General features: G+C 32.7%; 1 protein-coding gene across 11 annotated transcripts in view; it reads right to left on the bottom strand.

The window, feature by feature from the left end:
• Positions 1-14,314, bottom strand: part of cacna1da (calcium channel, voltage-dependent, L type, alpha 1D subunit, a) — a 92,183-nt gene that overhangs the window by 66,371 nt on the left and 11,498 nt on the right. For all 11 annotated transcript variants that reach the window (XM_026275002.1, XM_026275003.1, XM_026275004.1 and 8 more), the window contains one exon: positions 2,401-2,540. In XM_026275002.1, coding sequence (XP_026130787.1) covers positions 2,401-2,540 — 140 coding nt within the window. The remainder of the gene's footprint in view (positions 1-2,400; positions 2,541-14,314) is intronic.

Raw genomic sequence — 14,314 nt, 5'->3', positions numbered from 1 at the left:
GTGTGTAAAAACAGCATTTATTTGAAATAAAATATTTTATTAGATTATAAATGTGGCCTTGTGGAATAAAAGTAATAATAATAATAAAAAAAAAGGATTTTGAAATCCTTAAAAATATATATTAATTCACTTTCAACAAGTGCCTCACCATAACCTTGATTTTGGGTCTTTTTTAAATTAAGGATGATTCTAAATAATGATTTATTTATTTATTTTTGTACTAATCAACATTAAGCTACAGATGCTACTGTTCAAGCTTTTAACTTCTAATGAACACAGAATATTCCTTTAATAATCATTTGAATGTAAATGTTGTCTCATTCCTCAGTTGCTTTTATATTATTAGTAATAGAAAGGCAAACATTATAATCTTTGAATGACTAATGTACATTTATTTTCACAAACCTTGCCAACTTAATTGAATCCAGCTGTGAAATCTTGTAAAGTGTGCATTTTTATCCAGCATGTTCGCATGTTCTCTGTGTGGCGGTCGGTCCGTGTGAACTGTATGATTTAAACTTTAAACTCGTGATTTCAAATTATGCTGCTCTTTATGCATTTTCCCACTGTCATATTCATGTAATTTTCTCTGCGTGCTATATGTATTAATAGTGTTACCCTGGCTATTTTTTTTAAAAATGATTCCCAATGCACACAAACTTCCCAGAATACTGAGTGCCGTGTTGGTTACAGTGTTTACTTCCTTTTTAAATTACATTTTTATTAAATATTTATTTATTTGTGGAAAAAGTACATTGTCATCTAAAGTATAAGTGTTTATTTTACATATTTATTTTTCAATCCATTGACAAATTATTTAAAATTTCTTAAATATAAGAATAATGTTCTATGTTCTATGCATTCCTGTCTCTGCTGAATTACTTTTATCCACAGTGGGGATAAAAACATCCCACAAATCTACTCTGACGTCCCGTATAATTTGTTGTTTGAATAACAGTGGACATTAAATCATTACAATTAATCTATCGGCTTTATACTGGCTATCGGCCTGATATCGGCATCGGCTGTCAAAAAAACAATATTGGTTGACCACTAAACTAAAGCACGACCGATATATAGTTTTGCCGATATTATCAGCCAATATGAGCCTGTCACCGATATATCGTATCAGTGAATATGCAGCCGATATGCCACCTATATGAAAATTGGTTTATTTTACAAAACACAAAGCATATAAAATGCTTGAAATGGTATATTTACTTTGTTTGTCCAGCAGAGCATGCTCCATTGTTTGCTACTGGTGATCTGGATGAAACGTTTTAAAGCTTAAGTCTAAGAAAATCTTTGGAAATTTAAAAACGCCATTTCTCCATAATGGCAACACAAATCGGCACCACATTTGGGGGATCCCTTCAGGTAGTTTGAAAGATACCCCGTCGATAGCACCTGGGGTTCAGGAGTTATGGGTGGTGAAATTTGCAGTCAGGCGCAGACTGATCTAGCAATCCTGGGGAATATATATATTTTGTCATAAAAAAAATTTAAGAATAAAAAATAATCAGATTTTTTCAAGTTTGTCAATGAACGCATTGCAACCATGCTTGGGACGGCCCACATAAACGAGCAAAAGTGCTTTACATGTCTTGAAATAATAATTTTTAAACATTAAACATTAACTGTCAGTCTTTATTCACCTGTTTCTCGTTGTTTCTCATTGAAATGAATTAAAGTAAATAATGTAAATGACATCGCTAATGTCATATTATGGCACATTGTAATGCAGTGTTACAAATAATAAATAACAGATTGGAGATCAAAATAATAGCAGATTTGTCTCATTTTAAATTAATAATAAAAACTAAGATGAAAAATATACTTAAGCAAGAATTGAAATTTTATTATGGTAAAATAAAAATTTTGTGTTACAACTAACCCCGCATTACTTCCCCTATATTATCTCATACTTCACACTTCTCTAGTAAGTTTCGTCTGTTTGTGAAGACGGAAGCACAAATCTGTGTGAAATGTTCCGAAGTGAAATAAACTTCAATGCAATAAAGTTGAAAGGAACTGAATTGAATTAAAGTTGAATAAACTTCAACTTTACTGTTCAGTGCACTGATGTCAGACTCATTTTGGATGGTAAAGTTTATTGCCTCCATTACATATCTCTGTCATGTCATTATAAGTGTTTGATCACCACATTTGTGTGATCATTGCAAAAATAAATGTTCATGTTTATATATTCTGTTTATGTATATACTGTCTTCTATATATAGTACCAGTCAAATGGTGACATGTCCAAACTTTTGACTGGTACTGTACTATAATATAAACAAAGAATATTGGCCGATATATCTGTATCTGCATTTTTTTACTCCCTAATATCGGTATCGGCCCCAAAATACCTATATCGGTTGGGCTCTTGATAAAACATACCCTATGACGACAATGACGAAATCCAGCATGTTCCATCCATTTCGGACATACGCGTTCTGATGCATCACCAAGCCATATGCTATTATCTTCAGGAAGGTTTCGATAGTGAAAATGATAAGGAAGGCATATTCAACTGTTTCCTGTGGGAGACAGAAGAGGGAGAGAGAGAAACCAATCAATAAGATGAACGACTGCTGAGAGTGTACAATATATTCAAAGACACATTACAGCTCACTACCAAAGCTATGCAATCCTCCATCAAACACATACACACATTAACTTTTTGGGATTTGTTTGATTACACAATCAGAACCATAAGACAGCTGAATGACTTTGCGCAGCCAGTTTTTTCAGTGTGGGTCTTTACAACCCAGGTGAACACAGTCAGAGGTGACAACAAAATTAATAATTTGAGAGTGAAAAATAAGTGATTAAACATTAATTAATTAATTAGATGAAATTATCACTTTAAGTTTAAAGTGGTAATGAAATAGAAAAAAAAATTGTAAAGTCCTTGACATGTAAATATATTTAAGGAAGCTTATAATATAAAAGGTGATAATGAATTTTTACTTCACAATTCTAAATTTTTTCCTATCAATTCTGTTTATATCAAATTAATATTATGAGTTATGAATAAATTATTAATTATTAAATGGCAGGGAAAAACTCTGAATTGTGATATATAAAGGATTAATAAATTAATAAATAAGAGTTGATTTCTTGCAAATTTTATACAATTTATCAAATCTGAAAATGTGAGATAAAAAGTCACTATTCAGTTTTTTGGAGGGGTGGGTTTACATGGTGGAAACATAAGATAGAATAGCCATATGTGAATAAAAACTTACAATAAAAAAGTGAGATATAAAATCTGAGAAAAAAAAATCTGAACTGTGAAATACTGTCACAATTATCTCACCATTACTCAAGAATAAAATACTATGGAGCCCCGCACATGACATTCAAGAAAAAATAAATAAATTGTGCGTACGATTTACAAATTCATTTTCTCGAGGTCTTAAAACGTGCTCATGATTTACGAATTTGTACCCTCGATTTGCTAAATCATGCGCACAATTTACTGATAATAAAAAAAGTGTTCATCACATAATATAAAGATTATATATTATAAATATATAATATATGATATATAAAATTATATATTTTTTGTGCTAAAATTAACTTTTTCTGATACTAAAAACTTCATAACCTAGAATCTCCATAGCACATCCAGAAACATAATATAAATTATCCAATATATAATCACCCTTTTAAGCCTGTGTCTTAGAAACTGTACGAGCATAAACAGATCAGTGACAACTGAAATTGTCATGGAATATGTGTTATGAGGGAAAATATCATTCCATGTGATTTGCCTCTTAGTTACTCCACAACACCTTAACAATAGTGCTAAAGTATGTTACTAAAACTGAAAGCGTAGTGTTTTTGAAGCATTAAAGCATGCGGTTCAGTCGTGGCAGTGGCTAGTGGGTTGTTTTCTGTGCATTGATGGTGTTAGACACAGCTATTTAACTTGTCAAATAGCATCTCTTTATAAACACACACACAGAGACTCAAGCTTTCTGCTTTATATGTGTGTGACAGCTGTGCAAAGGTTGCACAATGAAAGAGGTTAGTTGGTGTGTGTGCGTTTAAGTGTAAGGACATTTGGGAAGCTTTTATACGCTGTGGGCCTCGTTTTGCCAACATTTTACAGACGACTGAATGAAGCACTTAGCCTTGTATCAGAGAAAAGAGCCTTTTATTACAACGGGAAAATAGTAACCCGGGCTCACTGATCCTGCTACTACAGAGATAGAGAGAGAGAGAGTTATATGAGTGACAGCAGCGGAGAGAAGAAGTTGCAGCACTGAAAATGAAATATATACATATACAGATTGTCAAAGAGGCCATCAAAAACAAATGACACAGAAAAAACAAATGACAGACACAAACAAATGCACTTTGCTAATACATAGCTGTTGTTTTTTTATTGCTTTTGATTACTTTCTTCATGTCAGTGTTGATTTTTTTATCAACGAAGAAGAGGATGAAAATTATTCATCCTAAAACATTTTTTTTCTGTGACTAAAACGGATGTTGATGAGCTAATATACTAACATACTATATACTAATATATAATGATAAAAACTATGACAAAATTTATGCTGCATCTTCGTTAACAACAATCTTCAAAGTATGCGTCCCTGTCATTGGATTGCAATTGGATAAGGGGTATTTGCATATAGTTTCAGTATGGCAGCCGCAGTGGATGGATAGACTACCCAAACATGACCTAGTAATCTTAAACAATGGCTTCTTGAAGAGGCAGGGATAAGGTGAACTGACACCCCGTTTTTCCCAGGAGTCACAATTTGTTGTCAATTAACTTAAAGGATAGGTGGAATCGCACTGATAGAAGTGCTCTCTCTCTTGCGCATGCTCCACTTCTTCAGTTCTCATATACAGCACGCAATCAGTTCTCAGTGATCAAATACACACACAGCAGTTCAAATGCATGTAGATCATGTAGAGTATCTTAACGTAAATACAATCGGTTCTGGATTAAGTGAAGTAATCAGCTATTTAAAAAAATGTCAGTATTACATGCATGCCTTCCGTCTAAAAGAGACAGCATTAACTAAGTACCTATCCGTGTCATTAATGTTAACCAACAAAATATGTTAAATAAATGTACACATTAAGTAAACCTACTGTATGCTACTGTATAATTATTTTATCACACGTTAACGCAGTTTTTATTATTATGAAAGTCCGTTGCTCACTGGCTCTGAATACACATACAGACAAATCATGGGTCACAGGAGGGGATGCTCCCAATCAAATTATTTAGGCTAAACATCACCATTCACAAACCACTGTCCACTCTTATTTTTAACAGAAAAGAATGCAATGAGCTCATAAATCACGACTTCATAAATGGGTAATAGTAAGTTTACAATAGAATGTGAACACAGCTTGCTCAGTACAGTGAAGAGCATTCTTTTGTTTACTTTGTGGTTTAATATTTTGAGTCGTGTGGGACGTGCTAACACACGGTCATCTCACAATAAATTGCTTTACAAATCTATCGCTTTTGCCGCTCAGAAATATTCATGCAATCATGCACCACGTATCACGTAGGGTTTAAGATTGCCTAGTGTGAGCACACCCTAATTTCTGGCAATTGTTTTTCATGGCTGATATAGATTGTTTTTGATAATTTACAAAATGTACAACGGAACAATTATTAAAGATTGGAGATCGATATGAAATTGTAATTTACTATAAGAGGCTCAAAGAGAATATTAAAGTAATCTTAAGGACAAACTTCTTTGAAAAAGGCATTTAAAAAATGAAGTAGTCTGTTAATTTGAACAACAAAAAGAACTACTGCTTTAACAGAAAAGTTTACATGAGAAATCGAAACACCGTTCTGAACAAGGTAAGGTCGATTTGAAAAACTAAAGTTGTAATTAGTAGCTCTCTAATTAAATTTGATGAGGGAAGATATATTTTCTAACTGCATGGACGAGCGAAGTACAGGTTTTTCACTAATTTCAAGTTTTCCTGTACGAGCCCCCAAGCTGTTACAATCCATGACTTAAAGGAAGCAACAAACAGAGGACAAACGCAAACCAAATTGTTGACTCAAAATATAATTTTATTTAAGAATTAGAGTCACATGAAGAAAGTAAAGAAAACAATAAAGAAAACAACTATGTATTGGAAAACATCAGTAATGTGTAATGTAAGATGCATGGATGCAGGGAGATGCAGTGTATTGCGGTGTTGAAGTGTAAAGGCAAATGTAAATCAAAACAAGCCACATAACCACCTGTCCAAAACCAAAGCCCTGCTCTGACTCTAGCAGAAGCCTCCTTTAAAAGGAGCATCTGATAGAGAACAGGTGTTTCAAGTGTAAGTAAATAGATGTATATATATTATATATACACCGTATTTTTCGGACTATAAGTCGCACCTGAGTATAAGTCGCATCAGTCCAAAAATACGTCATGATGAGGAAAAAAACATATATGAATCGCACTGGACTATAAGACGGTAATGTTTTCTCTTGGTTCATTTCTCTCAGTTCATGTCAAATTAATTTTGATAAATAAGTCACACCTGACTATAAGTCGCAGGACCAGCCATACTATGAAAAAAAGTGTGACTTATAGTCCGGAAAAAACGGAACTTACACTTGAAACACCTGTTCTATTTACTGTATATATACACACATATATATATATATATATATATATATATATATATATATATATATATATATATATATATATATATATATATATATATATATATATATACATACTTTACTTTATACAAGGTTAACGATGCAACTTTTTTACATAAAATGTTTAAGATGCATCATATTAATGAACATTTGGAGGAAAATGTTGCAATGGTGCTAAAAAATTTCTTTATTTCCAATATGCAAAAAAAATATATATATATTTCCTTTCGACTTTAAGGCAAAACATGACCTTGGCATTTTTCTGTGAGATTCAGTCGAAGAGCAAGGAAACACTGATTCAATTTCATATTTTAAATATGGCCACTTAAAACGACAAAACAGCCTTTAACTTGTCATATTGTGCAAATAAACAACACTGAAACTAATTTAAATATCAAATAAACAAACAGGAGCAGAAGAGCTGCATTAAGCGATATGCGGTTGAGGGCATTGTGATACAGTATTCCCAATCCATTACCCCTCTACTTTATTCATCCATCAGCAGAGTGTGAGAATACAGAGAAAGAGAGAGAGAGAGGAAAACAGAGGCCCGTGGGGAAATCCATAAATATCTCTGACTCATCTCTGCTTATTTATGCTCTAAAGACTAACTGTACATACTCCCTCTCTCTCATACACACACAAACCATCATTAGCTAGTTTACTAAAACAAAAACATCTCGCAAACACATGCCCTAGTGTTCCACACATGCAAATTTCACCTTCAACATCAAAAGCTCAACATCCCTTTTATGTTAATGAAGTCTGTTTTAATTGTTTGGTTAGTGTTGTGGTATATTTTCTGTCTGGATATTTGTTGAGAGTAAAATAAAATCTAAAATGTTTCTTAATTCATAACAGCCATACAGTGATTTGGTTTCAAATTAAAATGCCTCAATGATGGATTTGTTTCTCACAGCTTTTTGCTTCACAAGACGTTAATTGATTAACTGGAGTTGTGTGAATTACTTGTGTATTACTGAATTTATTTTATCAGCTGTTTGGATTCTGACGGCACCCATTCACTTCAGAAGATCCATTGATGTGCAAGAGATCTAATGCTACATTTCTTTGCTACAATTATTCCTACATAGAAATAAACGCATCTAGCTCTTAAATGGCCTGAGAGTAATTAAATGTTAATTTGGTAACACTTTAGAATAAGGTTCCATTAGTTAATGTTAGTAAATGTATTAATTAACATGAACAAACAATGAATAATACATTTATTACTGTATTTATTCATCTTCGTTAATGTTAGTTAATGAAAATACAGTTATTCATTGTTAGTTCATGGTAATTCACAGTGCATTAACTAATGTTAACAAGCACAACTTTTGATTTAAATAATGCATTAGTAAATGTTGAAATTAACATGAACTAAGACTTATAAATGCTGAAGAAGGATTGTTCTTGCTTAGTTCATGTTAACGAAAGTAGTTTAACTAATATTAACTAATGGAACCTTATTCTAAAGTGTTACCGTTAATTTTATAGATAAACTAGTCCTTTAACACAAAAATAAACTTAACCTCCTTACAAACATGAATTTGTTCCTTCCATGAAACACAAAATAAGATGTTTTGAGAAATCAACCTTAGCACAAATTATGAGCAAACCAAGTATACCAAATTTAGTTTAAATTAGGGCTTTGAATGGATTAGACATTTTAATATTTCATACTAACTACCTGTTATGTCTTTAATTAATTATTCAGAATAATTGCATATAACAATATCGGGGTGGGCAATATACTGGTAGACATGATTAACTGGTAGAAATTTGTCATTGTGGTTACACGCTCTCATGATATTACATTATTATTAGCATTGCAGTTTAAAAACAAGTTATTTTAAGCTGTTGAAACACAATCAGCAGTGAAAAAGAACTCAGTTTTTATGTGTCAAAAGGGCCATCTTTGCAAGTGAAAGCAAACAGCTGTGGAAAAAAAACAGATGTGCAACAGTATGTTGGATCCAGGCAGCTCTTAAAGTGACAGCAGTCTAATATTCCTGCTGTCTGTCATTATTGTTAATCAACCAACAAAAGAGAGAAAATCTTTATTTGATCTTGACTACATCATATTTGTAACTTTAATAAGAGGAAATATATATCTAATTTACACAGTGAAGAATATGCAGTGTTTTTATTCATTCCATTACTTGTAAAATTTCTTATTTTATTTGTTCTAGTGTTCTACTGTATAAGTTGTTTTCTTGTCTACACTGAGCTTGAGTTTTTTTTTTTTTGGCTAGTATTAGTTTTTTGTGATATTGGTAAAAGGTAATTGACAAGAATTTCTATGGTATCAAAAAATATATATCATAAAGACATTATTTAAAGCAAAAATAACTATATTGTGATATAATGTTACCATGAAATAAAACGACTCATAAGGTCATATAAGATTTTGGTTATATCACTCACCCCTATAACAACTTTAGATAGAGGTCTCCAAATAAAGAAAAATCAAAGACAATATTTGCTAATGAATATATATATATATATATATATATATATATATATATATATATATATATATTTTTTTTTTTTTTTTTTTTTTTGAAGTCAATATATTGATTGCTTATTGATTCCACTGAACAGAAGCTTATCAATGACTTACAGTCCACAGCAATACATTTTATAAATTTAGTTTGAAGCAGATACATTTGTATTAAGGAATGTGCATGAGAATGACAGCTTATCAAATACAAGGGGGGACCAATTAAATATTAATAACTGCTAGTATTTTAGTCAAGGTATACATTTTCCTGTGAGCTTTTTGTTTTTCTATGCATTTTTTATTGAATTTGAAATAAATCCAATATTCCACCATAAGCTGTATATTGCTTTTTTTTTTTTTTGCAGTTATTTAAGCAGTTAAAAAGCACCCCCCCCCCCCCCAAATATAACACGTTTTTCATGATATGAATGTCAAATTAAACAAACTGAACAAAATATTTTGCACTTTTGGCCACCATTATTGCGTGTGCAACTGAAAAAAAAGATATTATATAAATATACCATCTATTATTCAATAATTTATTTATTATAATAAATAGAATGAATCACTCTAAATAAAGTTAAAGTGTTAAGAGCACCGAGAGTGCCTAGTTTTAATACATACATTTACATACAAGGTCTTGATGTCATTTGACTAGGGATGTTAAGGTTTCAAAGCAGTAGAAGTGTTGTGACAGCTGAAACTTTCTGAGAGACCGGAAAAATGCATCTCTCTACCTCCTCTACTTCTATCTTTATTGCTCTCTTGTCTGTATATACCGTTCAGTACACACCAGGAAAGCTGGAGGGAGTGGAGACCACTTCATAGAGTTGCCCCTCTACCTCCTACGGTGTGTTTGTGTGTGTGGGCTTTTTGAACAAGAGTGACAAACAACCGCATACCAGCACAGGAAGTACTTTTCTCCAGAAAGAAAGGAACACAAAGAGAAAAGATCCTGATCACAAAACACGCTATAGAAATATGACAGTATTTCCAATGACCTTGCAGTGATAAACTCTGAATGCATGAAGACAGGCAGCTGAATGCAGCATCTATTTTACCTCCTCTTTCTCTCTCTCTCAGCCATGCTCAGTTACCCAGCAACAAACCGCATCCTTTCACATGATGCAGCGACGCTCAGAATCTGGCGGTCTTTGGAGTGCTGTTCCACCCCTAACCACTAAGGGGCAGTGTGAGGGGGCGGCAGCGAAGAGCAGGCACATGCAAAAAATGACTGAATACTAACAAGAAGATAAATCTCCTGCACCAAAGATCTCCCTAAAAACTTAATCTGTCTCATACTGCAATTCAACACTCCATCTCGGATTCAATTCAGATATTCATCTATCTCACAATGACCTATGGAGCAAAAAATTTCTCGTAAAAAATTGGCATCTGATTGAACAGAGGGGACTATCAAAAGCAGAAACATTTAAAATAGAGCGTTAAAGGGATGGCTCAGCCGAAGAAAAAAAAATTTGTCATTATTTAAACATCCTCAGGTCAAATCCATATACTGTAACTGTCATTCTTTGAAGATAACTAAGCAGCTCTTTTCTATACAATGAAAAGTGGAAAAACCAGGAATTTTTTAATTTTAATAGTAAATCTGTTGTGCAGCAATTGCTAAAAATAATAATACAAGAATATTGTCAAATTGTAATTTGATTGCATTTTAAAAGCTTAATTAAAATGTTAATGTTTTATTCCATCATTTGGTAAACCACTGATTATCATTTCTGAAAACACAAATCTAATGTATCTACATAATCAAATGATTAATTGCAATAAATCGCATCCAACATAAAAGTTTTTGTTTACATAATATATGTGTGTGTTGTGTATATTTATTATGTATATTTAAATACATACACATGCATGTATTAAAGAATGTTATATTTTGTGTATTAAATATATTACATATATTTATATATAATATAAATTAAACAAATATAAATACATGCATGTTAATATATGTAAATATTTTCTAAATATATTCTAACTATTCTGTACTATAATATAGCCTACACATGAAGAATATCAGCCGATATATCTGTATCTGTATTTGTTTACTCCTCTAATATCAGTATCAGCACTCAAAAAACCATATTGGTATGGATCTATACAGTAGACTGTAGATAACATCAATTCCCAGGTAATAGTTTTTCCTCACTAAAATTACTTGCTCAGAAATGTTTAAGATTATGAATGCTACTGGCATTTCATGCTGTCTCTACATTAGAGTATGACATTTTCATTTATTCATTTAACTGATGCTTTTATCTAAAATGACTTAATGGTAAATGTGGAAAATGTGGCTTCAGAAATGGAATTGCTGTAACTATACCTGACAGTATTAAAGATACAATTTGAAATGTTAGTAAATGAACTGAGAGCATGTAAAGTTGTTCAAAATCCACGACTCTCTCTCTCTCCTCTCATACACACCATTACACAGAATCACACTAATTGAAATACATAAAACGAAGTATAATGAAATACACAGTGTGGCGCACAAAATCAAACATTCCCATCAATATAACACATGCATATACACATGAACGGACAGTGGCTTTCCAAAGCCGTCAAACCCATATGTTAAGATTAAGAGCACTGGGAAGTCAGCGCATCTGGTGAAAATAAGCAGTTAGCTAAGTGATTAAACATACACTTCAGCCTTCATCACTGCTGGGGTCCGGAGACACAGCCAGACACACAAACACACACACACTTGTGTGAAATAAAAATCTTCTGCTTTCAGTTTTATATTAACAATATCTTACATATTAAATAAAATTATATTATAAGCCAGTTTATTCATTATATTTATTCAGTTGTAAAACTTATTTAAAATTAATTGAGTTTAAATATTAGACATAAATGGGGCACGCAAAGAGTGTTGGTTAAAAAAGTTAGATGGTTAGGGGAAAAAAGGTATATGAATAAAATATGCAACTTCCCATGAAATTCAGTGGAAATAAAAACAAAATAATAATAAAAAAATAAAATAAAAAATTTAATTAAATTAATTTCACGACTATTATGAAATAAACCTAAATTATTACATAAATTATGAAAATGGAAATTGTTAAGTTAAAATGTTCCAATGTTTTTATAGTTGTATAAATTTAAGTGCTGTAAAAAGACAAACATCCCTTTTTTCCCACCTGGCTTTTTTGCAGTTCACTAAAACAGCCTGTGGTGTGACAAACACATTTATAATTGTCTACATGTAGTCAATATGAAATAAAAAAAAGCAGCATGCATAGTTATGAACGAATTAGAAAAGTGCATTTTTGTCACAGTGTCTGGTTCCCTGGGGTTCCACTAGATGTCCTCCTTTCTCACGGTGTCTGTCACCTTATCACTTCCTGTTCCCTTATTTGGTCACCTTCCTCCTTGTTGTGTAATTGATTGTTCCCCACCTGTCTCCTGTTCCCTCATTATCCTTCTGTTTATTTATACCCTGTCTGTCTTAGTCTGTGTTACGGAGTCCTTGTTTAATGTCTGAGTATTATTCATGTCCTTCAATTCTTGCCTTGCCTTGCCTCGCCTTGTCTTTGTGTCTTGTTTTCATGTTTATTTGGATTCTCTGGTTTTGACCTTGCCTGGACTGTTTACCCCTTTGGATTATGCCTTAATAAATGACTTACCTGCAATTGGTTCCCTCTCCCGTGTTTTCTATAACACTGATCGTGACAATTTTAAAACAGTCAAACTGCAGGACAACACTGTCACCGCTTGAAATGTCATGTCACCCATTCATTACAATCACTGTACCATGTTATTTTACACATAGTAATTCCCCAAATATGCAAGAGGTAACGTGCTGGTGTAGTAATAATAATTAGAGAAACGAATGTAAGGTTTCCATTGTGATGTACAACATGACGTGTGTGTATGTGTGTGTGTGTGTGTGTATGGGCAAGCTTGGAGAATGTGAATATTATTGGCCATGAAAAGGGCATGCTTGAACACAGCAGGAGCTGCCTGGAGCCTTCAATCTACTGCAAGAAACAGTCAGGAATAACCTTATACCAGACTCTGAGTCAGTGCTTGTGTCTGATAAAGAAATGTGAGTGTCTAAAGAGTCTGTGTGTCACCTTGTGCACCTTAAAGGTACCAAATTATGTTTTTATACTGATACCTGCTGCAAGCCACATTTCTGAGCAGCATTTTGTATATAAAGAAGGGTAACCGTTAACCTCAAGTATTGTAGAGAATACTTGACTAAGGAATGTTTGACTCCGTCAGGTACGTCATTAGTGGACCAAGAGCTTGGGGCTTTAGCATGTGTTGACTGCTTTTCATATACTCGACTGAAGATGTTCCTTTTTTGGCAAACTGACGCATGATCTATTTAAAGCAAAAATCTTATGGTTAGTGATATATAAGTTTTAATATACAGTAATGAAGGCTACTTGCATTCCAGTATATGACATTTTAATATATAAACGTAAGTCTCTTGAAGCAACTCCTAAATAACTGAAACTAAAAGTCTTAAAAGAATGTTTCGGGTTCAAAACGTCAAGTTAAATAAGTTAGGTATGCTGTCAGTGAAATTATGCAGTATAAAAATACATTTTATTTTTGAGAGTTGCTAAATATATTACATTTAAAGGATTAAACATTTCCCTAGAATAAAAAGTAGCTGTAATTTATTCATCCTCAGGCCATCCAATATTGTTCATCTGAACAGAATAGGAGAAATCACCATTGGATCCTCTTCAGTGAATGGGTGCCGTCAGAATAATAAAAACATCACAATAATCCACATGACTCCCGCCCATCAATTAACATCTCGTGAAGAGATAAGCCGTGTTTGTAAGAAACAAATCACTAATTAAGGCATTACTGTTCCTTCAGGCCAAAATATGAGTCCATAATCCATAATAATGTATGAATCTTCTAACAGTTGGCGCCGATTTCTTTGTACAGGCAGTGCTTCGAGATGTAGTGCTGTTGTGCTTCGAGCAACATGAGTTCGAGTCCCAGCTTGGGGACCTTTCATGATCCAATAAATAGATATTTAAATATCTAAATTAAAACAGTAAGGGTTCCTACGCAATTAAGAAAAATGGAAATTGATTTAAGTCATTTCCAGGAAATGCATGAAAAAAGGCAAATGCAACTCTGCTATTTTATTTGTGCTT

This window comes from Carassius auratus, chromosome 11, assembly GCF_003368295.1.
Source record: "Carassius auratus strain Wakin chromosome 11, ASM336829v1, whole genome shotgun sequence".
NCBI lineage: Eukaryota > Metazoa > Chordata > Actinopteri > Cypriniformes > Cyprinidae > Carassius > Carassius auratus.
This window is presented reverse-complemented; position numbering and strand designations above follow the sequence as displayed.